The 24,948-nt window shown below is 40.4% G+C and overlaps 1 protein-coding gene across 3 annotated transcripts in view; it reads right to left on the bottom strand.

The window, feature by feature from the left end:
* Positions 1–24,948, bottom strand: part of LOC137475974 (mucin-5B) — a 44,491-nt gene that overhangs the window by 5,728 nt on the left and 13,815 nt on the right. For 2 of the 3 annotated variants that reach the window (XM_068193897.1, XM_068193895.1), the window contains 31 exons: positions 24,777–24,914; positions 24,050–24,214; positions 23,068–23,162; positions 21,441–21,567; positions 18,159–18,411; positions 17,104–17,156; positions 16,619–16,719; positions 16,166–16,317; positions 14,314–14,452; positions 13,490–13,600; positions 12,888–13,067; positions 12,257–12,493; positions 11,214–11,370; positions 10,875–11,003; positions 10,372–10,456; positions 10,133–10,170; positions 8,928–9,083; positions 8,019–8,084; positions 7,598–7,690; positions 6,713–6,954; positions 6,005–6,182; positions 5,460–5,710; positions 4,852–5,035; positions 4,136–4,328; positions 3,300–3,478; positions 2,769–2,838; positions 2,493–2,614; positions 2,088–2,119; positions 1,489–1,666; positions 780–884; positions 80–120 (listed from right to left, as the gene is read on the bottom strand). In XM_068193897.1, the coding sequence (XP_068049998.1) occupies positions 80–120; positions 780–884; positions 1,489–1,666; positions 2,088–2,119; positions 2,493–2,614; positions 2,769–2,838; positions 3,300–3,478; positions 4,136–4,328; positions 4,852–5,035; positions 5,460–5,710; positions 6,005–6,182; positions 6,713–6,954; positions 7,598–7,690; positions 8,019–8,084; positions 8,928–9,083; positions 10,133–10,170; positions 10,372–10,456; positions 10,875–11,003; positions 11,214–11,370; positions 12,257–12,493; positions 12,888–13,067; positions 13,490–13,600; positions 14,314–14,452; positions 16,166–16,317; positions 16,619–16,719; positions 17,104–17,156; positions 18,159–18,411; positions 21,441–21,567; positions 23,068–23,162; positions 24,050–24,214; positions 24,777–24,914 (4,250 nt within the window). The remainder of the gene's footprint in view (positions 1–79; positions 121–779; positions 885–1,488; positions 1,667–2,087; positions 2,120–2,492; positions 2,615–2,768; positions 2,839–3,299; positions 3,479–4,135; positions 4,329–4,851; positions 5,036–5,459; positions 5,711–6,004; positions 6,183–6,712; positions 6,955–7,597; positions 7,691–8,018; positions 8,085–8,927; positions 9,084–10,132; positions 10,171–10,371; positions 10,457–10,874; positions 11,004–11,213; positions 11,371–12,256; positions 12,494–12,887; positions 13,068–13,489; positions 13,601–14,313; positions 14,453–16,165; positions 16,318–16,618; positions 16,720–17,103; positions 17,157–18,158; positions 18,412–21,440; positions 21,568–23,067; positions 23,163–24,049; positions 24,215–24,776; positions 24,915–24,948) is intronic. The other variant, XR_011000169.1, reaches the window with a different exon arrangement.

Below are 24,948 nucleotides of genomic sequence, written 5' to 3'. Positions count from 1 at the left end.
TGTTGAAAACAAGAACTTCAAATAATTCTGACTCAGGCAACATTAACTCGTAGGATGAAGTGTCTGGAAGAAGGCCTACCTTGAATTCAACTCCTTCAGAAACACATACACCTTTTGGTACTGTAAGGAAAAAAATGAAAAGGTTGTGCTAGGAATGATGCAGTTTCTGTACTCATCTCTGAATTGTGAGTGATTTAGAGAAGTCAGAGTAGAGCTGAACTTAATAGCCCACACAAGAGGGGGGAAAAAGCAACTAGTACATGGTGCTATTTGGTATTCAGAAGCCCACATGTAGCATCTGCTTAGATGTTATGCATCAAGTGGGGATAATTCTATACCCTGGTATTTTCCATAAGGTACAATCTATTTGCCTAGCGGTTTTACCCATACTTGAAATTACTTGACCTTTTCTTTATTGTTAACCACTGTGCTGGTAACAAAGCTAATGGGCTTATGTGTGTGAATCTGGAAATATAATTTGGCAGCAGAGCTTCTGGATGGGTTCAGTTTAACCATCATTCAGTATGTGGTCAATAGCTTACACTCCCTGAATACTGAATACAGAGACCCTGAACCAGTTATTCTAACTAAAAAAAAAAAAAAAGAAAAGAAAAAAAAGGGGAAATAAAAATAAAAATTAAAAAAAAACCCAAAAAAAACCCACCACCAGCCCAACTGTAAAGGCTGAGAGGAGGGAAGAGGCCATGACATTAACTCATTTAGAAAAATCAAATACTTAAAAGAATAAATAAAACATCTTAAGGAAACAAGGTACTTACTACAGGAGAAGATAGGGCAACAACCATCCTCAGACATAGCAACCACTGGCTGGAAACCTAAGTCACATCCTGTTTTGTTGATAATGCAGGTTTTTATATCACATTCTGCAATAGACAGCAGAGACAAAGTAAGCCAAAGCATCCCATTCAGCTGTCTTACTTGCAGACATAGTTTGAAGAAAACCATCCTATTACCATTGCCAGGATTCTCTGTCCTGTGTCTTGGTATAGATACTGGGAATGGCCAAGTTTAGGAGCAGGCCACTCCTGTGCTGTGGTGAGCATTTGGGACTGGGAGGGTGCAAATGCAAAGCTGAGGGCAAACATATGTCAGGAGCCTCCAAAGGAAACCTTAGGGAAGCCTGGAAGATGAACACAACCTCTCTTACTGGGTGAATCTCTGTGGAAGGATCACCCTCTCGTCTCAGAAGGACAAGAGCCAAAGGATCCTGTAGGGCACCTGCTGGTCCCAATGATCCACAGGAGATTTTCCAGTGTAAATATCTGTCAGGTCATGGCACTTATTTAGAGTACAAGCTGGACCAGAGGAGTTTTTTCTGCTAGCAAGAGCTCCTGGCATGTAGATGGAAGAAATGACCACTCCAGTGTGCTTATTTGAATCTGCTACCTGTGGGGCACCACATCTCACTTTAGGATTACTGATGAAGTCAAATGTTGTCATATTATGGCAAGTGAAGGATCTCCTCACCACAGACTGTCTCTGTGCAGCAGGGGTCTTCCAAACGTGGTTTTATTTTGCGTACAAAGCCTTCTTTTGTGCAGTTGATAGGTGGAGATTTAGCACAAGGGCGGGGGAAGCAAGAGATGTTCAAGGTCGCTTCATCACAAGTACAGTATTGGCAGTCATGTTCCCAAGCATCTCTAGGCTTTAAAAACAAGAGGGATAGCAGTTCAGAGAGCAAAACCTGGAAGCATCATATCAATGAATGCCTGCTGCAAGCCAGTGTAGGACTGAGTTGACCTAATTTATTGTGTAGGAAAATTGCAATTCAAATCTCAGAGGGAGGAGAAGAGAAGAATAAGAAAAAATATCATTATTTGCCACCTTCCTTTGGAGGTTTATTCGTTTCCAGGAAGAAAGCCCAATAGTTCCACCAGGGAACTGATTCTCACAAACTGCTCTTTCCGTTTCTGTACTTCAAGTGATTAAAGTTCTGGAGTTAATAAAATCTTCTGATTTTCTCCCCAGTTGCAGTTCACTGGTTTTTAAGCTTAGAATTAAAAGAAGCAACTTATGCAGTCATTTTTGCAGAAGGCCACAGAACAAAGTATTGTCCTTTCTCTTACCTGTTTCACTGACCCATCTTGTGCAATGCAACCTATAAAATGAATTAGATGTTATTTTAAAGGTAACTCCATCAGGGAAAACAACAGAAGCAGAAAAACAGGAACAGAAGGAAGGTATTGAAATCTGAGAAACAGACACCAAGAGAAAGAAATTCAGAGTGCAAAGTCACTGGTTGTAAACACAAAAACATCTTAAACATATTATTCTTTGTTCTTTTGAAAGTTGCATCTTCTGCATATAAAAGCAGGCAGAAACTCTCAATCTGGAATGCTTCAGCTTCACCAGAAAGGGTCAGTAACAAGGTCTCCCCCATTTCCTCTATACTCAAAATAACCCCCTTAATATGCACGTCTAGTCAGGCTCTTACCCCCACTTCCCACAGCACCATTTATACCATTTCTTACCACAAACAGACACACAAATGCCATCATGATCGTTCAGCAGAATTTTTCCATCAGGACAGTAGCATCCTTCAACAAACACTGATGTGCTATTTTGGGAAGGAAGGGCGTCCATAACGACTCCTCTGCACAATCAGAATATAAATGAGAATGAACGAGAGGCAAAACCGTAGCCCTGGGCAATCAAGACACCTAAATCCCAAGGGAATGTGAACTTCAAATTTCCCCGGTAATCTCCACATTATGGACTTGAACAACGCCTTACAGGAAATGACCCACCTGCTGAAGCAAGTGTTTCTTTTTGCTTCCCCGCATGGCTTGTACACCTGATCCCCAGGACAGCTGGCCTCTGTGGAGCATTGCAACACACAAGTTAAAAGCCCAGACCCAGGTGCACCCTCCGAAGCAGGGACACGAAGGGACAAAGCGCCCGGCCACCGCAGCAACCTCGCGGGTCCGCACAGCCCGGCGAGGCGGCCCCGGCGCTCCAGCCAGCGGGGCGATGGGGCCAGCAAGGTGCAAGCGACAGGAGCAGCAGTGCTCGCCCTGGTTCACGGGGTGGCCCCAGCAGGGCCAAGCACACCGAGAGAAGCGCTGCGGCAACACGCAGAACTCCTGGGCTGAGCTACGCAGGAGACGCCGTGGGCCCGGTTCCCCCTTGTTTTGCACCAGGTCCGGGCTGGAACAACCTCAGGTTTGTTCCTGCTCTTTCTCAGGTCCAGAGCAGCAGGGGAGGACAGAGCAGACCAGACTTGCTTCACCCCGGGGGGTGTTTTCCGAGCTCAGCTCACTGCCCGTTCCCAGGCTCACCGCACTGCCCGCTCGCCAGCCTCCTCCAGTCCACGCAGACCCCGTGGAGCCCGCAGAGCGCCGCGTAGGTCTGCATGCTCTGGCACTCGGTGCTGGGGTGCTCCTCCGAGCACCCGCTGGCCACACACGCCTCGTAGTAGGGCTGGGGGGGCACCACGCCGTGGCACTCCGTCAGGGTCCTTCACAAAGCGAGGAGAAAATCCTTGGGCTACTTCCAAGGAAGAATTCAACACAGAGCCAAAACATCCCCCCTGCCCCAGGCAAAGCCTCAAGGTACAACTACAAATTGTTCTCATAGGCAATACACCCCCGCAGCTTAATAAAGAATGAGCTTTACCTGCCATTCTTTACAATGCTTTGAAAGAAAACAATACTTTGTTGGACTGCTACCTGCAAAGGCTCCTGCACAGCTCATAGCTATAAGTCTGTATGCTGACATTTTTTATGCTAGCGTGTTTGAAAATCCTGCTTTAAACCACAAAATTATTTTAAAAACGGACATATATATTTGCTTACTGTATTCTGAGTGTTTTTCATATCATTCAGATCTTTCAGATACCGAATTATACCCAGTTCCCACTTGGCCTCTCCAGAACTGACAGGTAGAGGGACTGCCAAGCAGCAGACACTATTTAGAGAGGACTGATTTTGCTGATGCAGCTGAAAAGTATCTGCCAAGCTCAAGAGCACACACATCAGTTCACTGCTCAGTTTCACAAGGTATGCAAGACTTTGTATTTTCTTCATATCTTAGAATGACTTCACCCAAGCCATTTAGTGAAGAACAAAATTACCCTGTGGATTTATTTTTCTGATACTTTTGGGAGCTGTCTTACCAGATGATTTTACACAGATTAGAAGGCACACAATGCTGATGATACTCAATCTTCGATGGTTGTGAGACACCAGGGTTACAGTATCTGTTGGTAGGATATGGGACTTTCCAATCTAATGCCATCTCTTTGAAGGACTTGACAACCTCACCTTTCCTCTTCATAGCATCATCAGATTTCTGGTTGGTGCAGGTACCTGGTAGCAATATAAAAATGACAGCTCAAGGACAGTTGATGCTGATGAAGCTGCTTTTAGAGAAAATCTGGGGGGAAGTTCTCATTGTGTGAAGGAAACAACATGTGGGGTCCTGGAAAAATTCACACAAACTGTTTCTGGGAAGTGAAGGCTCACAGAAACAGTTTGCCAGCTGCTCATGGAAATTGAATTGATGCGTTGGTTCATACATTTCTTCTGGTGGCCAGAGAAACTGAGATGGCACAGGACTCTCCACATTTCCTACATTCCTTTTTGAAGTAGATATGCTGAAAAGGAAGAGCCTTGAAAAATTCTATCTCCATCCCCGAACAGATTGAGTATGTGGACAGAATGAATGATATGACTTAAAACTACATTTCCTGACACTGTCTTTCCATTAAATAAATTTATTAACATTTGCGAGAAATAGTGAAGTTGCAAGCATTTAGAGATTTTGCAAGGGAATGACAGATAGGAGGAAAATTCAGAGCAATAATTTTTGTCAACTGACGAGAACACTCACCACAGAGTCCCAGGGTATTGTTATAAAACTTGCTGAAAGGGAGTTTTATGTAAAATGCAAGTCGACTATAGGAGATGTAAACCTCTAATTCAGGTATTTCAATTATGGCATAAAGGCCAGAACTGGTTATCCTGATACCATTCTTAAAAATGTCTGGAACAACTTTCTTATTATCAAACAAAATCTAAAAGAAAAGAAACAAAAGGTTTCTATGGACACTCCTTCAATGAGTAAGGAACATGATTAGTGCAACTGGAAAGCAGAGCAGCACAAATTCAGACCTTAGGTGCACCAAATGATGTCTGTCAAAGACAGTAATTTAAGCAGTTGTCTAATATTCCTTTTTAATATGGTACAATTTAGATTTGAATACTCATATCAGGACAAAAATCGCAACTTTCAGTTATGTGATCATTTCCCAGATTTTTAGAATATACAGATTTTATTGATACAAAGCAAAAAAGAGAGAGAAGAAGCAATGCAATTGCATTTCTTACCCATTCCATATTTTACAAGCTTAATCCTTTGTCATGACAGGACATTTGGCAGTAGAGAAACATAGCTACAGCAAAATAATTTTGAGAATTCATTTAAACACAATACTTTACCAAGTTTGTTTCTTTTCCATGTTCCATTGCTTGTGTCAGAATAACAACAGAGTTGGAGTAAAAAATCATGAGGGACATTGAGCAAATTGCTCCACCAGTGGCAGCACAGTAGTAGTTGTCTATGTGAATCCAGAAGTTGTGAGAATCAGGATGAATTGACTTCACAAGGACATAGGTGCAGTTTTCTTTAAAATGGTAATATGCTCCATCGAAAGTCACATAATGCTCATTTCCCCATCCACTGCAAATACCTGGAAGACAGAATGTCAGGCTTCAAGTTTGACTTCTGAGCTACCTGTAAGTACAAGCTTGTTTTAACCTTTTTGCTCACTTCCAGTGAGAGACAAAATATCGAGTTTGATAAAGAAAAATTACTCTAGCAAGGACATCTACTTTTAACAGCCAAGATTTCAGACGGGACTTCTGTTCCATTGTATCCTACTGAATTGATATGAACATGATATTTGATGTTGACCAGATAGACTTTTCTTTTTTGAGGCCCAGCTGAACATAACATACATTTCAGGAATGCTCCTGCCACTTACACTGACATTCAGAGACTTCACAGCAACCAGTTTCATCGGAGTGTTTTGTGAACGGGAAACCATTGACACAGAATTTCAATTGCTGAGGTGGGCAAGTCATGACAGACAATTTGATATTGTTTCCTTCTCCCAGGCAAGTGGCAGTATGGCAATTTCCAAAATTCCATGTTTCATTAAACTATTGATTAATTGAAAAAAAAAAAAAAAAAAAAAAAAAGAGGAGAGGCAAATAACAGAGTAATGTCACAAAATCTTTAAAATCACACACAGCAACTGTATTCCCTGTATTCCATTCAATTAATTATCTAGCATGGCAAAATTTGGTGTCTACTCTGGCTCTGGAAAGCAGGCAATATGAACCATATAGAAATACAGAGAGCTTTGATATCTACTTTTTTGGTGTATATATATTAGGGTCCTTGTCACTTCTGATGGTAGGACACTGCCAGATGTGTCTTCCTAGTCTTTGTTCAGCTTAGGTAGCTCTGCTCACATACAATCATTTAGGTGTTTCAGGTGAACAGAAGAATCTTAAACTTATTCTTTCAGTGAGGGATTTCTGGCATACTTCTAAATGATGTCATTCAGCCACACCTACAGTCCAGCTGTAGTGCTGGATAGCAGCATCAGAGGAGAACACCAAACCTTGGCCGCAGGCAATGCATGAATGGTGGAATGATGAAACATGTCTTCTTCAGAGTCTCTCACCTTTCTGGGAGGAGTGAGTGCAAGACAATCGCTCACCGAAGTCCTTGTGGGAGCAGGAACTTGGTTTGTTACACCAGGAGCAGGTGTTGGTGGACAGGTTTCAGAATGTGGATCACAGACCTTGAGGGTATCAGTATGACCAGTTTTACACTCTGCCCAAATTAATTCAATCTGACACGATTTATTGCAGACAGAGTAAGCACAACGACCTGATACATTCACTGGCAGAGAAACATTTTCTCCTGCAAGGGCAAAACCCAAGTGTTAGCCTGAGGCCTGATCACAAAGCAGCTGCATTCTCAGCCCTGCATTTAACTATCTCCACCCAACAGCCACGCACAGGGAATTGTCTGTCTGCAGCCCTTGGGATTCAATGGCTGAACTGGACAGAAATTCATCTAAATGGCAAAGACGGAGGGAGAGCCACAAGGCCTAATCTGAAATTCTCCTCTTAGGTACATTGGAAGGAATTGAAAATGAGTACAAGAAGAGCCAATAGTGAGTACATTACCAAGTGCATCTGCTCTTCACAAATACCAGGAGGTAAGTGAAGCAGGAGCTACTAACAGAAGAAGAGTCTTTCCTCCTCTGCTTTTGGAATATTATTGTCAGTTACAAGCTCATGTTCAGCAGTTTGGGATTCAGGGCTCTGCTGACATCAGCAACTGCCATAAGTTTCCTTACACCAGGGGTATTCAAACCAGAACAAAGTTATGGGTGTGGGAGAGTTGTAGTTCTGAAGGTGTTAGCTGCAGTTCAAAGATGTAATGACTTCTGGTAATGTCTGATTGCAACAGGCAGAATAAGCACTTGCTGAAGCACTTTTATCTATCAGTACATCTTTCCATGTCAATGGTGTAGAAAAAAAACTCTGTGATTTCTCACCCATTTGTATCAATTGTCCATTGTCATTGCAGACGCAGGGAGTGGCTACCTCTGATGAGGGAGGTGCAGATGTTATATATTGCATATGTGGTTCTGCAGGAAATCAAATAAATTAGTGTTTAAATCCTCTACTGCTTTACTCTCAAGCCCTATGACATCTCTTACATTCTCTATGACTATAAAAAAAAAGAATAAAAAAAAAATTTTACACCCACTACATTCTGTACACATCCACACTGAAACCATATTCTGTATTTATAAACACTCCCTCTATTACACAGTATGGTGCTGTAATACTATACACACACACTCCCACATCTAGTTGTTTTTTTTTTTTTTCCCTATACAGAATATAATAAACAGCTCTTCTTCTGTCATTTATTCATTTCAATTTAATGTTTCTAGTCCTACAGTACTTCACCTGACTTTGGAGAGGTGATTTCCAGTGGCACTCCATTTGGATTTTTAATGCTTTCTTTCAAAGAAACTGTTGGTTTAAATAGAGACAGATCACATAGATATTTTACTATGCCACCTGCAGCCTGCTTTCAATAATCCTGCCTTTACTAAGTATTATTCCACAGTACTTATTCCATTTTTGAATATTTTCAGTAAATATGAAACACATGGGTTCACCATCAAGTATTTAGCTCTTTCATTCACATGAGTAGAGAAGTTAACATTTCATTTTTCATGTTGCCCTTGTATAATTTGCTACTGGGATTATTGATATATATATATATGTATGTATTTTAACCACTTATTTTTATTTGTAAAAATCATGTGGCAAATTCCCCAATTTTCTATATATCTTTTAGGAAAAAGAGATAAAGAAATTTTCTGATTTTTCACATTCCATTCATGCTGGAAAATGTCTTTTGAACAGGAGTTAACTGCCAGGAAGCTTTATTTTCATATTCCAGTGACCCGTATAAGACTCACTTTTTCCAATGCAGAAAACAGTACAATAACAAACAGAGTGCGTTATGGGTGATAAGAAAGAAAAAAAAATATTTAGAAGTATGAAATATTGAGACAAACAACACCAGAGTGTCAACTGTGATATGGTCAAGCTTATTCTAAAGTTTGTATGAAAAAATTGCTGAATCTTTCTATTCTCTCTTAACCTCACTGACAGTAAGGTCAGCAAGAATCTATAAGATTGCACTTTTGGTCTTCACTACAAGACACACAATTTTGAAACTTCAACAGTCTCAAATTCTGCTGTTATCCTAGGCATGCTGTAAGAGTCTTTTTCCAGAATGGATAAATCTTATTACCATTGTGGACTTCCACAGAATCACTACCAAGCCTCTTATCAATCTAGTACCTTGTGCTGGTGTAGATGGAGTTCTGCAGTGGGTAAGGGTTTTAATGATCTGTCCATTAGGGCCACAGATAGCTTCACTACACGTGGTCCCGTACACGTGGCTGTACACAGTTTCATTTAAGGTGTAGGTCTTCCCATTGTAGCAGCATAGGCAAACTGAGGCACCAAAAGAGAAAATGCCATGGCAACAGAGGATACTTGCAATATAAATACAAGTGAAAAGCAAACCACACTCTGCATTTACCCTTCTGAAGGACACAACATCAAACACGAATTACCTAAGAAACTTTCTTAGTTTCTATTTGAGAAGCTGCACTGTGAGTCTATCTCATTTATTTAAAATGTGTTGGTTTTTTCTGTTTGCTGGTGTTTCTTGGAGTCAGCTTGCATGGAGGAATTACTGGTTGAATAAAGTGTGAGAACTGGTACTGGCCTAACTCAGCATGAAGTTAGGAGAAATCTTTCTGGGCAGGGAAGGTGACTGCGATTATTGCCTTTCTGAGTGACAGAACACTGGCTCAGGAGCTGTTGCACAGCCATTTCCATCCACAAATGAGGAGCATGCAGTGGTACATGATTTCAATTGAGAAGCTCTCCAGATTTTGGAGACTGTACATGTAGGAACCAAAGGAAGTGTATATATTACTGTAACAAAATCAGCTAAACTGCAAATGTGCTATCTGCTGGGTCACCCCATGTTTTGGGATGTGCTTTCTCACAGGTATGGGAATGAACTGATACTGTACCTTAACCAAATGTGTTCTTTAGGCACACAAACACGTATCTAATAAACTAGCTAAGTTTATTTTATTAAATGAATGGTCAGGAAGCAGCGCTTCTACAAGATTTTCCCTATTCTAAAAGTACTTATTAAAAGAGGCACCATGAATGGCCTGCTACAGACTACAATCTGCCTGTCTTCACTGACTACCAAGGAAGTAGAAAACTGGAAAAGCGGTATTAACCTGTGTAAGATGAATCCTTCATATCACACCTGTCTCCTTCTTCCTCGTGATTATCCTTTACGCAGTTCTTGAGGTCAAAGGCTGCATTTTGCTTATCAAAGTATATCTGTGCAGCTTTGCACCCACATATTAAACTACCTGTCTGGCCTCCTATTACCAGTACGTTTGCAGTAATATGTGATGTTGGGTTGTTGCAGTCCTGCCATCACTCAATGCATGGTGAGGGTGGTGAAAAGTTACCTTTGGAGTCTTCAGCACATAGTTTCTCTTCAGGATCACTGAAGAGAAAGAGTAAAAAAGAATTGAAATGAATTTGTATATTTGAATTTGAATAACAGTGTCTGCAACTGTACCTGCTTTCACAAAAAACCCATTCCTGGATTTAATGTTAATTGCCACTGCCTATAAACATTAACAATACATCTCCTAGTTTGTCCTTTCCAGTCCTATTCTACCTTTCTCACCATCAACTGACCTACCATGAAGTGCAGTTGTGGAGGGAGACACACTCTCTGCTCTCCTCATCAAAATACGGCTTGTCAGGACTACACTCTGGGTAACAGCCTGGAAAATTAAACAAAGTATTCTTCGTTTGAGTTATATAGACACAGGAAAGCACATAAATACCTCTACCAAATATAGATTTGATCCCCAAATGAATGTGATTCCAGTATGAATGTTCTTTTTACTACCAATTATTTTTTCAACTCCTCTTTTTACCTCTGTTCCCAAAGTTTTCATTTACTAAATTTGTCAACAGATAATTATTCTATACAAATTTATATTGAATGGTGTTTTATCTCTTCATATATTTAAAGGCAGCAGGCAAATGATGCTATTAATGGCACCATCACACAGGGAATTATCAAGGCATGGTCAATGAGCTACTGGGACAGATCAGTCACCTTGATGCTTCAGACATTTAAAACCAGACTGGTAGCTGCAACTCCCATAAAGTGCATTAAAGTCAAGAAAGAATTACCTTCTAAACTGTACAGCAAGTTCCCACATTTCCCTTGAGGGTTCCTGCAGGTCCTTAGACAAGGGGCTCCACAAGGTTTATAGAACCACTCATGTTTGTCAGGTGGATTGTAATAATCGCAGAACACAGCTGGAACAGAATAGAAAACATTTAGGTCTCAGACACTGGGCAGGGACAATTTTTTAAATCTTGTTTAAAAGATCTTAATAAGATAAACATGATAAAAAGAGCTTGTTCAGTCACACATGCATAGCAATGTAGGTGTTGTGCTCTTCTCTATCCCGTGTGCCTGAGCACAAGGGGCACTGCTTTCTGTGTGCATTTCCCTGCAGTACTTACGGCAAATGGCAGGGGTTCTCCAGTTGATGCAGACACCAGCTCTGCTGCAGCTCCTCGAGTAAGCAGCAACTGAGGTGCAAAAGCACTCACAGTCTCCCACACTGTCACAGCCACAGAAGTCAGACACACAAGATTCATAATACGGAATTGGGTTCACCTGTCAAAGCACCAACAGAGCTGTCACCACAGCTGTGTCTGCTGCCCTGTGTTTTAATGAGGGAAAAGGTTCTGAATTTCTGTCATGCACATGGTTTGTTACAGACTGGGATTGTCATGAAGGAGCTATGATATTTTACAACAGGTAGTTTTCTATTTTCATCTGCCTGGTAGAACTGGATTCTAAATCTTCCTATTCTTATATGTGTAATGCTGCCACTTACACTTAAAATGCCTCCCCACTGTGATTTCTGCAGGAATGAACTACCTTGTTTTGGCTTAGCACAACTACAACAGTGTGTGCACTCTTCAACTGAGAGACAGGGATTGAGTATGAAAGGAAATCCTATTTCCACTAAACTTTCTGTCTCTAGATTTTACCATTGCCAACATAAACTAACAAAGGAAATTAAGCCAAGTTTGTTTTTAAACTTGTTTATTAAAGTGCACTGAAGCTTTCTATAGACATTCTAATTAAGAAGAGTAGCCTTGTTTCTGTTTAAATTAATTCAATTTGTGACTCAAATAAACCAAATAATTAGTCTCTTTAGATAACTTGAATGAACTTCCCAAGGATCACCATACAAACAGTTCTAGACTAACTTACCTCTACATTTTACAGATACCTAACTTTCTACTTCTGGTGGCCAACTATTATCCTCTTTATCTTCAGTTGTTCAAAACAGGCACTGCTGCTTCCTCAATACTGTACAACAGGTTTTAATTGGCATAGCTGTGAAATGAGGTTTTGAGAGAGGTAGCCGAGTAATATTGTGTAGTAGCTTCAATACTAAAAATATGCTGCAAATGTGCTGCAAAACAGCAACAAATGAAATAGTTGCTGTTGCAATAGTGTGAAACTACTGAGGATGAGAGAATAGGATTACCTTGCTGTGACAGGCTTCAAAGATGTTACTCTTGATGATGCTGCAGTGCTTCTGTCCCAGGGCAGACTTGAACGGCTGATCCACACACAGGTCTGTCATGTTTATATTTGAGCAGGTGCTTGTTATTTTCCAGCTGTTTCCAAACTCCTGGATGCTCATCTCCATGGACTGCCCTCTGGTTGTGAAGTCATTCCTTGTGCGGCCATCAAAGTCTCCACAAAGACCACAGACTTTTCCCTGTGTAAGGTGTGTAGGCAGAGTTAATGCTTTGGTTATTTTGAGTGCAGCCCACTCTTTGACAGAAATAAACTATAGAACCTGTAAAGGCAAAAGTAAAGGTGCAAGTTTCTAAACAGAAAGCAAAAAAATGGCTTAGAAAAAGTTGGACTTCAAGTGACCTAAACACTCCCAATGTGTTACCAATACTTCTAGCCCCAAATATTCTGGAGTGTTTTATACTGACTGAACAGTGCAATAAAACACAAGATATGGCCTGCTTGCTGTTTCTTCTTGTCCACTACACCAAACTTTTTCCAAGCCTTTTTTCCCAAGCCCTGGAAAACTGGGGCTCTAGTTCTGGATGCATAACTCTGACTTTGAAATCATAACTCCCAGTCCACCCCGTACTTGCCTGGAAAGATGGTGCCACGTGAACAACAACAGTAGTCTTTTGGTCCCACATGAAGTTCATCCCTTGATTTGTTTCAATTACAATATAACCTCCTCTGAGGTCCACTTTGTAATTTTTCTCAGCTCCTGGATCAGTGGCTATCTCCTGAATTCTTCCTTCCAAGAGCCTTATTTCACTGTTCTACAAAGGAAAAGATACATTGCATGGAAGGAAATCAAATAGAAAACTTAGTGCAACAGCACTGGCACTCTGCCTCTCCTTTCTCTTATTTTTCTGTCATCTTCACACTCTGTGCTGGTAGATAGGTGAACCACAGTCACAGATGCACAGAGCCTACTGTCACAAATGCAAACACACACACAAATGCACATTCATAGAGTGTTGTTGATTCCTTGCATCTTTCTCCTCATCCACAGAAGTGTTCAATCCCCGTTAACATCAAATACCTAAGCCTTCCCCAACTTCCCTGCCTTAGCTTGCTGGCTGTTTGACTACAATAGGTACTCTTTAGCAGCAACTGTGATGGAATACAAGAGAATGATACAGTAATTACTACAAAATCAAGACTACAGCTCCTTGGTTATAACTAGTTCTAGACAAACCTCAAAAATCAATGTGATCTTTAGGGAGCAGATGGAGCGTGACTTCCCACAGGCGTTGTTCTGAATCACAATCCGGAAGGTGCCAGCATCCATGTTATTGGGACAAAAATCCTTAGAAAAACAGATAACATTCTATTAGATCTTGTCAGGCAACTAGACCAGTCATAAGCATTTTCAGGAGCTCTAAATGAATGACATACTGATCTGACTTCTTTATTCACTAAAACTATAGAATTTTGTAAGTATCTGGTGGAAGATGACCTGGTGGCAGATGCATATCTGAGCAGGATTTTCAAATAGAAAAGCTAAGGGAAGGAATGAACTTGTCATAGCAACAGTCCAAAAAGGTAAAAATATATTTTCTTAAAATTAGCAAAACCAACTGTAATTTAGGGATGACAAAATGTCTCACTGAGTGCTGTCTCATTACATGCAATTATTATATATGAGGCTCACACGTTAACTTCTGCGTACTTCTATCACAACAAAAATAATGTCAGTCTTGGATGGCTGATGGAAACACTTTTCAACTCCACACCAACTCCTTTACCTTGAAAATGCTGGAATGCCTTCAGGAAAGGGCAGTCCGACCAAGGAGTTAATCATTTGGGATCACACAGTGCCCTCTTGTGTCACTTCTGAGAGTCAATTTGCTTTGTTTTATGTGGAAAATCTCTATCAGCTCTAGGTGCCAGAGGAGGGGAGTAGGCCCTGCTTATCAGTTCGCCTATTTTGTATGAGAATGCCTTTTAATTACCCAGACTGAAGCCTACACTGTGGGCTGTGAAAAGCATATGCATGGGAAATTGAAAAGAAATTGATACCTGAGCTAGGATATAGTCACAGTCTCCCAGGAAATCAAACTTCTCCCCATCAAAGCTCATGTAATGCCCATTTCCATACACAGTGCAGGTTCCCTTGCAGGGACTGTCCGTGCAGTTCCACTGCCTTTTGTTGCAGGTGCTGGGAGGCAAAATGCAAAGAATAAAAATGTATTCATGAAATATGGGCTTTCCTTAACCCCAAACAGGGGCAGAATAATTAAAAGGTTTGTTGTTTGCAGTGCCCTCTCAACTGCTTTAAGATCCATTTCAATCAGAAAGTTCCCATTTACTACCCTGAAACATTTATTCTATTATTTCCTTCAAATATATTTTAAATAATTGAGTCCTGGCATCAGACAGTGGGGGTTTAGGAGACAAATTCAAGGTGAAGCACTGAATATTTCTACCATTTCTGAATTTTAACCTGTGAGGGATCATGTTGCAGTTCTGTTACAGTGGGGTGTGAACAAATATTATCTCTGTCTTTCCTTGGGTCTGGCTGAAATGAAGAGAATTTTTTTCCCTCAGCAGCCCTCACAGAGCTGTGCTTTGCATTGGCAGCTACAAAGGTGTTGGTAACACCTCAGTGTATTGGCTACTGCTGAGCAGCACTCCCACAGCATCAGTGCTGTCTCCTCAGCATTCTCCCCCTCACCAGTGGGCTGGGGCATGGATAAGGTTTTGGGAGGGGACAGAGACAGGACAGCTGTCCCGAGCTGGCCAAACGGATAATCCAAACCATGTGATGTCTGCTCAGCAATAAAAGCTAAAAGAGTGGGAGACTGGGGTGGGAGCAGAGTGGTGTATGTTATGATGTTTGTTTTCTGAAGCCCTACTCCTTTGAAAGTGGGCTGGACATCACCTGCTGGTGAGAACTAGGGGATAAATATTTTGTTTGCCTTTTCTTCCGCACACAGCCTTTTATTTTGCTATATTTTGACCCATGACCATCTTATTTTCTCCCTACCCTGTCCTGCTGAGGAGGGTAGTGATAGAGCAGCTAGGTGGCCACCTAATGTCCAGGCAAAGTCCACCCACCACACCTTGACAAACCTCACCTCTAGTTCAGGAGGACTGTAGACAGAAAATTTAGTTGCTATAGCTGTGACACAGAGACTGCATTTTCTTTCCCATGTGTGTCCTCTTCTCATAAGAAAACTAAGCCCTCACTGCACTAGAACTTCTTAATGACTCTCTGATAACAAGAACAGCTTATCAGGTTTGGCTTCACAGGTTAAACTTGACTGCCTGTACCAATGGTGTTTAGACCAAAGTGTTTCTAGCTCTTATTTTCTGTGCATCCATTTGGCAGAACTATACAATCTCATCCTTGGTAAATAATGGATAAGGATTGAAAGCATTTTACCCACCGTGGCCAGTAATAACAGCGAAATCTACGGCACCAAATTTGAGCAACATGAGTATTAATTTATCTTGAGAACTATGCATCTGGAAGCACTGCAAGTCTCAAGGGAGGACCATTGCAATTCCTCTTTGACTAAATTCAATCATTTTCCAGGGTTCAGCTGTGCCCAACACACACAGACTCCCTTCCCCCTTATTGAATGAGCAACCACACACCAGCCAGGGTAAGGCTGATGTTTCTGAAGCTGGTGGGGAAACAGAAAAGGATGGAAATTGTTTAACAGAAGATATTGGTGCTTGTTCTCCCTAAGTGCAGGTTGATGCAGTATGATGCAGAGAAATAGTTCCCCTTTTATTTTTACTAGCAGCCCAATGGCTCTCATGATGAAGAGGAAGGCTTCAAAGCACACCCTGTCCCATGGGTGCACTATGGACTGACAGTTCTAACAAAATTTGCTATAAAACAAGACTCCCTGGGATAATTTACCATGTGTTGCAGTCCACTTTGATGGTTTCCCCGGGTTTATAGAAGTGTCCTCCATGAACACAAGGGCATTGATCTTTGGGAATACATCCTCCACTGCCATCCAATACCAGTCCATCGGGACACATGCAGCCAGAAACACATTCTGTGACATACTGCATGTTAGAAGATACAGGAGAAGACAACTTGTTAGTGCACAGAATGAACAGGGAAACAGCAGAGGTGTGCTAGCTCTGGATGCCAAAATTTTGGATTTTTAAAAAAACTCCTTAATTGCAAGCTAATGGAAATCACGCTACAAACATCACAGTTACATTGTTAGCTACAGCTGCTGTGTTATCAGTGAAGCAGTTGGTGTGTGCCCAGCATGGCATGTTCCCACCAGTGCTTGATAAGAACAATCCTACATGCACAGCCATGCTGTGCCGTGCCCCTGCTGGGAGGTGAACTCCTTACACAGTGCATGTCCTGCGTCTTGCAGCTTTTCTGACACTCTGATCCAGTTGCTCCAGGACCTGCCGAGCTGCAGTTGAAGTAATACATAGGAGCTGGGCAATCTGCAGTAGGAGAAAACATTTCAGGAAGGTAATTTAGAGAGCGCAATAAGGATGCCATCAGCAATTGCAAAACCAGCCAGGGGATTTCAGAGGGCAGCAGGTGTCTATCATTTAAAGTTTCTAATAGTTTTGCTTCTGCCCAATAACAGTGAAGGGAGAAGAAGGCAGATAACTTCTAAGCTTTGGGAAATATTCTCATCATCTAAAGAGTCTAGTAAGTCTGGTGACATTTTACAAAGACAAATGTTATCAATAACTAACACATTTCAGGGAGAATGGAAAAATGTGCAGAATACTAAAATGTTACAGAATGTGAGAGATAACACAGAAAAACATTATAAATACTGTCTGACAGCATAATGGCATTATTTAACAAAATCTCACCTTTCACCAAGACGGTTTCTCCAATGCAGTCTAATCTTCCTTGAATGCATTTGCTAAAGAGATTCCATAAAACAAAACACATCAGCTCTTTGCACTTTTCTACCTCACCAGGGAGAAAGGCACTGCAAAGCTTCACTTGTCACATGAATAACAAATTCCTATCAAAATGAATATTTGTTACAGCTATCAGTTTCACAGGCATACATTATCATCCTCAGAAGGAAGATTAAAAGACCCAGCTCTTAAAATACTCTTCCTTCATCTGGTACTGGTTTATTGTGTGTTTTCCTTAAATCAAGTTTTTCCTAAGCATCCATTTTCCACTCTATGAGATAAGACTAATACTTTCTTAAATAAGAGATCTCTTAAATTACTAAATGAATATGTGATTGCAAAATAGTCTAGAACCCTCAGCTGGAAGACAGCTAGAGAGAGAACATGTAAACATCTAAAGATAATAAAGAAGTCTTCCCCTGGTAGTTGTTTCCATTGATGCCCTAAGGTAGCTGAAAATGGGAATAATGACAATTGTTTTTCAGTGCAGATGCAAATTAATTACACTATTTTTATTATTGTCGCCCCCCCCCCTCCAGTTTCTCTCTCTCTCTTTTCTAAAAAATCCTTTTAAATACTGAAAATTGGGTGGTTTTTTCATGGACCATTTTTATTTTTTAAATAGTTTGCAGGATGGTGTGGTGGTTTTCACTTTGCTTTTTCATTTCAGAGCCTGAAACTCCTCCAAGCCTTCTGTCTTCTAGAAAACTTGCTCCCACTGTTTGTGGATATTTTTTACACAACAATGAACTCTGCAAGAGATAGATTACAAATATTGTTCTACTTAACGGATTTTCATGTTCTTGTTAGCTAGCAGGAATATGGGATCTTAACATTTGCTGTGGCTGCACTTCCTGCCAGGGGAAGATACAATCTAGGAAAAATTTGCCATTATTCCTAACTGTAAAATGATGCCATTCATGAATTGGAGCAGAGACTTCCTCCATGAGCCCTGATGTCCCCAGGCACAGAGCAGCCTTTGCATCATCAGAGCAACTCACCACATGAGTTTATCCTCTTGGAAGGAGTTGCCAGGCTGAACAATCTTGCCTTTATAGTAGCAGGGACAGTCATCTGGAGCCACACATTCCTCCTCATCGTTAAGGTAGGTGCCTTCAGGGCAAGCACAGCCCTCCATGGGCGCGATCCGGACCTTGCACAGCGGGTCAGGTTCATCCAGCGAGCGGCAAGACTGGTTGCAGTACTTCACGCTATAGTTATAAACCATAGTCTCAGGACACTCCTCAGAGGGATCTTTGCAAGAGAAATAAAAGGGATGTATGGCCTTCTTTGTGCAATCATCTCTCATGACTTTAGAATGCCTTTCAGCACACTGGTAGCCATAAACATGCTTTTATCAAATTACCAGACCTTGTCTCCCAGGATTCTGGAAGAATCTACTTGCATAGCCTATATGACACTGAACACTGAAATACTCAGCAGGGTGTATATTTCTGTAATTTCCACAATTTACATTTCTATCTAATGCCAAGAACTGAAACCAGTAAATTCTGACTTGTTAAAATTTTATTTTCTGACCTTTACTAATGATTTATTTGGCTGGGGATAACTTAAGAAATGACCATATTTTGTAAGAAAGAAATTTCAACATTAAATGGCAGTGACGAGGAACTCTGCCAATCAATTGATGCTACCAAGAAAAGGGTCTTTCAGTTCTCACAGATGTCATGAGGAAAACTCCTGTTGTCATCCTCTGGGGAAATGAGAAACCACAGTTTGTAAGATTTCTAGGTGAACCCAACAGGTAAATACCAAAATCTGAAGAGCTCAACTAATCCTGTAAGATAGTAAAAAGCTGGTTAATTTTCACAGGCTGACAGTATACACCACTGCCAAAGGTCTGCCATAAAATCTGCAGTACTGACCCATAGGGATGACATTAAATTTTGTCAGGAAACATCACCCACATTAAGGCTGCAAGAAAGTCTGGCATTCAGGTTTCTTTGAAATTCAGTGAGAACTGGAGATCTAGTCATATTGGGCCTCTTTCTGCAGATTTAACCCTGCAGCTGTTTTTCAGATACACACGGATGCACTAGAAGGTGCAGGGGTGTTGATCATAGGTACCTGTGCTAATCAGCTTTGCAGCAATGCTAAGAACTTATCAACAACAGGTTCCATGCTTAAATAAAGCTCTGTATGTTTTTCCAGTCCATGACCATGGCACACTTTTTTAGATTAGTTAGTGTGCTAGGCTTGTGTACACATTCAAAACTAGCACCTCTACCACCATAAACTAGTTGGTTTTCTGGTCCTAGGTGGATCAAACACAATATCCTGTGTGTAAGTCAGGCAAGGCATATTCTCCTACTTTTTATTCTTTGAAGATACATCAAATGGTATTTGTAAGTCAAAATACACCAAATAAAAAGATACTCATAAAGATGTTGAATATGAATTTATATCTGTCTCAGTTGTTAGCTATTAACACAGTAAAATAAGGTATTTACTTTTTCCCTTTAAATTTTCATAGAGGAATAAGATTACTTTTGATAAAATAAGAGAAAGGTATTTGATTGAAAGGTAAGAAAGGTAAGAGAAAGGTATTTGATTGTAGTGCTCATGGTCACAGGAGTGACACACATCTAAAATGACAAATCACAACTGGAGGCATGAGTGCAGAGAACATGAGCATACCAAAGATACCTTCAAGCTAGCTTGCACAGGGAGCACTAGAAAAGCAGTGCCAAGACTGCTTACCCCAGTGATCTGCAGGGCAACCAGCAACTCCAGCAATGGCTCATGCTTCTGCTAAAGAGCGTGTAACACACATGCCCAGGGTTTACCTGGCAGGATTTGCTTGGTTCACACACTCTGCTGACTGCAGTGCAGACATCTGCTTGGGATTCAATCTGCCTTGGATGCTGCCTGCAGCTTGGCAGAGTGGACGCAGCTTCAGGAGCTGGGACAGTTTTTCCAATCCCCACAATGGGACAGAACACAGAGTGAAGGTTGTGGCCCGTTTAGTCTCACTCATGAACAGTGAGTCATAAACAAGCATTCTCTTATCACAGCCATGTACCCAAAAGATTTTTACTTCTTAAATAAGGCCTAAAATGATTGTTCTGATTAAAACATTAGCGTTTTTTCTCAAGGTTACTGCACTCTTTGAGGCAATATTACCTACTGTGCCTTAAGAACACACATTTCAGCCAAACCCATGCTTTGAACCATTCTTGATTTGCCATAAAAAATGGCAGTAATTCTATGTTGGGAACAAAGCTTTCAATAAACAGTATCTGTGTCTAGTGCATAACTCTGCAGGATTCCAGGACAATTTACTGTGGACTACACTGTGTTCCTTTGAATTATTTCAGCACAGGTTTGTGAAATTGTTCTTATCACAGTCTTAAATGCCTCTTGGCAATGCGTCACACCAGTTATATTGTTTGCCTCTATTAAGTATCCCAGCTGGCCCCTAAGTCAGGCAATTAAGTAGATCATAGCTGCATCAAGCTCCAAAAACATAATCATTGTTATGTTGTCTATTCAGATCTGCAATTAGTCAAGAAACCCATACATCTATTTTCATGTCAACAGAGGCAAATCTCACTTGAACTATCTGACCATCAATGACAACCTGGCATTGTTGAAGCAAAAATCAGGATCCAAGATAATGAGTTTTATTCTCAGATCTTATGCCATCTTGTAATAAATTCTGGCAGTGCCAAAGGAAAATACGTACATACATGGACTCTGAACTCAGGATTTGGTGACAATGTTTATGTCCAAGAAACCTTTGTTCATTTTTAATGTAATCCTGAGCTGAAAATGCCTTTAAAGGTGTTCACATTCTCAAATATCACCAATATATATTTATTTTAAAATTTTACTATTTTACTGTAACATAGAAAAATGTAGTTGATGAGAGTGATGTATTTTGTATTGTCTGGGACAAGAGCACTCAATGTAATGCAAAAAAGATATTGGACTTAAAATACATGGGGAAGCCCATGTGTTCAAAAGTAACCTAATTGCTAACTAAATCTAAACTAAAACTAACCCTGTTTATGTTTTGAGTAATATGCCTTGTACTATTTTGCTTCTCTGAGTACTGAATTCACCTAAGATTTTACACAAGGGACATGCATTGTAAGAGCATGAAGCAGTCACAAACTGAATTTTATAGAATAAGTGCTTATTCTGTTTTTCAAAGGCTCTCTAACTTGATGACTAAAGAAAAAAGACACTGGCTGCCACAAATTGGGCTGTCCTGAAGCTGTTCCCCCATATCCCTGCCCAAGGAATTTCAGTTCACATACCACAGACACCCTGCCTCCAGCCCTGCAGGGACACGCCTGCTGAAGCACAGTCCCTGGAGTAAGTAGAGAGCACACTGCACAGTGCAACTTCACTCTTCTCAGCATTACAGGTGTCATACATGCATTTCTAAAGGACAGAAAAAGCCATGGGTATTATTATGTCTAGCTCATAGAAGAAACAGCAAAACATGTAGCAATTAAAAAAGCAGTCAGCCAACATATTTTTTTTTAAGTATTATTACCAATGAAACTTATTATCTCTAAGAGAAAATGTATGTTAATGAAATACTATGCAAACCTGAGAAACAGCAAAGCAGTTATAGAAGCTGCAATGACATTATGTCTAACACTCATTAATGGATGAATATTTAAAAATAGAGAGGCACCTAGAGTTCATTAAAGTACTAAGAAATGTCTTTACCAGCCTCCTGTGAGGATGCACAATCTAGGACTTGTCAAAATATATAATCTGAAAATATTGCCCAGTGATGACTGGCACTTTGTGTACCTATCTAGTCAGCAGCTGAGGTGCACCCAATGACATGACAGGTGCATGACAGAAGATGGTTTATGGAGAGTCAGTCATATGTAATGACATTTTAAGAACTAGTTATATAAGTATAGCTGGAATTTAAAGCTTGAGTTCTTTTAACAGTGTGGGCTGTACAAAAGAGCACAAATACAGCTAGTCACTCTAGAGCTGTAGGATCATACTGGATAGACAGTGACTTATCCTGCCATTACTGATGTTGTGGAAAAGGCTTTCATGAATCATGGTTTAAAATCTGATGAGATCAGCAGGAGTAACAGACATATCTGTAAGAAACTGGTTATTACTTCTCCTTAAGTGAAAATTGCAAAATCCTATTTTATTTATAGTTTACATAAATTCTGAAGTATATATATTCTCTTCTGGGAGAGGTAAAACATAAGCCATATTTGTAAAGGTACTTGAAGACATATTACATTCTAGGCAAAATTTCAGGCTCAGGTATTTTCTCAGTAAGTTGTATCACTCACACACAAACACCCTGTGTGAACTTTCTGTGGTTTTGCAGGAACTTCTTTACCATCCACATAAATGTGGCAACTCTCTAGCTCAGACAGTTTTCTCAGCAGCATTATAGAGCTTTACACCAAGAGAACATATGGGCAGCTTCATGCATTCAAAACTCAAGGAGACTAACAAGATTCAAAGGTAATAAATGAGATATAAACAACGTAAATTCATATTCTCTCCCTCAATGTGAATTTTGAACCAAGTCAGAGGGAATCCATAGGGCTGGTAAAACTCTCAATTCAATCCCACACAGAAGCACTGATTCTGTTAGTCAAAGAGTGAACAGTTTTCACTCTTTGAAACTTTGAAATCTTGAAATGATTTTTTTCATTTTGCTTCTGGGTCATGCAACAGAAGCCAGTGATGCAAATCAATTATTTATTGGGCTGTAGCTAAAAAGGCCCATTTTGCACAAACTCTTATTTTATAATTTTTCTAATCAGCATCAGTGAACTTCTTTGTGACCGGTCACTACTCTAACCTATTTCACGCCCCTAGGCCAGACAACCTTCATGTGGGATCAGTCTCTGGAGTAGATTAAACCACCCATTTGGAGCAGTGCCTTACCTTGATGTACACAGAAGGGTCTACAACAGAATGGCAGGCAGCAAACACACTGCTTGTATTGGACAGAAGAGCACACCAGTGCTGGGCAAATTTTTCTGAAGTGGGAAAAAATATCATTGTCCATGGTCACATAAACCACATTACTGTCTGAATCAATATTCTTATCAGGTATCACATTGAACTAGAATGTCCTGAAGTGTTTAGGTAAGGCTGGATGGAAATACAGGTCATTAACTTATCAAAGGGATAAGCATAGTTGGATGGATGACCAGCCATTTTCATAAAAGAAAGGTTTCACCTTCTAAGTATTAACGTTATTACTGCAGCTGGATTTGCAGAGCATGTACAGAACCTCCCCATTTTCATTTTTTTTTCATCAAACTTTCTTAATTCTTTACAGCAAGGTAATTCCTTATAGTCAAGCAATAATATAAAGCATGTAGTAATCAGCGAGCTGTGTGGCTATGATTAGCCACTGCTAATTGCTGTAGCCATTGGCTGCAGCTTTAATTATATGTGGCAGTACCTAGGATAGGTCAGTCCAAATAATATATATATCCAAATCCAGTCAGAATGAAAAATCAGACAGGATACCTAGTGCAGTGCAATGCTTGCTTAACTCAGTACTGTTGGTAATTTCCTCCTCTGGATTTCAGCACAGATGTAACAAACTAGACTAGATGAAGAACTTGCCCAAATATTGGCAACTAATGGTGCTCTGCCTTAAACCTAAATTGCTGTCGTTGATGCTGTGTGTGCTTTTCAAGTCATCAGTGAATGTGTTGGCTCTTTCTCCAGCAGTGCTTTTTGTTTTGAAAGAAAGCTATCCTCTTAAAGACCTTCAAAACACAGTATTTTTTTCTCTAGTAATAGCCTCAAAGGCAGAGGGTTTTGATGTTTATGAGATTTCTAAAGCTTTTTTGATTATCCATCATGTGAAAATTATTTTGGACTGATAAGTCAGGGATGAAAAGCCTGGTACCTTTATCCACACTGTTTGAACAAGGATCTTCAAAGCTGTCCTCAACATCAAAACAGCTGGCTCTAGTTTTCCATGAGTTACCAAAAGCAGAAGCTGAATCTTCCACAGCTCCAGTGACTGTTCTGAAGTCATCGGTCTGGATGTTATTGAAATTGCCACAAAGACCTTGTGTGGGAGGCAGAAAAACAAAGAAGGCAAAAGAAAATAAGAAATTGCTAGGTGCATGAAAAAAGGAATGGCTTCTAGATGAACACTCTTAGCTCTGTAATGGACCTCGCCAGAGACAAATCCATTTTCCTTCAGAGACTTCCTGATGGTCGCACAAATCTGATAGGACCCTGTGTTTAGAGTATGTTTATTATTTTTCTGCATTACAGTAGCACTTAGTGATAGCACAGGGATTGGAACTGCTTAAATGTGCTTCAGTAAACACTGGCAGACAGAGAATATCTTCCCCAAAGGCTTATAAATAAAGGAAATGGCAAAAGAAAAACAAAGTGGCTCAGAGAGACAGGGTGTAATCCCATCGCACAGACAGGAAACAGAAGCACAAAAATCTTAAATGGTGTAAACAGGAGACTAGTGGCAAAGCCAAGAATATAGTCTGCACTTCACAAGTGTCTGATGAAGGCCTGTTTAAACAGATGGAGTCTAAAGGATTTGCACACACTAAACATCACAGAGATTTTCTTCAGCACATTGAAGGGTTTAGATTTATGTGTCCTACCAGATGTGCGGTTCTGAAAAGAATGATCGACTGTTATGGAGAGCTGCATTACAGGTTTCATTTGCACTCGGATCTGCACTCCAGCTGAGCTCATGATTTTGATGAAAAATGTAGATTGTCTGAAGATGGTGATGCCATCTAAAGAAGAAAGAGAAAAAGAAAGAATATTGTA

Source organism: Anomalospiza imberbis, chromosome 6 (genome assembly GCF_031753505.1).
Source record: "Anomalospiza imberbis isolate Cuckoo-Finch-1a 21T00152 chromosome 6, ASM3175350v1, whole genome shotgun sequence".
Classification (NCBI taxonomy): domain Eukaryota; kingdom Metazoa; phylum Chordata; class Aves; order Passeriformes; family Viduidae; genus Anomalospiza; species Anomalospiza imberbis.
This window is presented reverse-complemented; position numbering and strand designations above follow the sequence as displayed.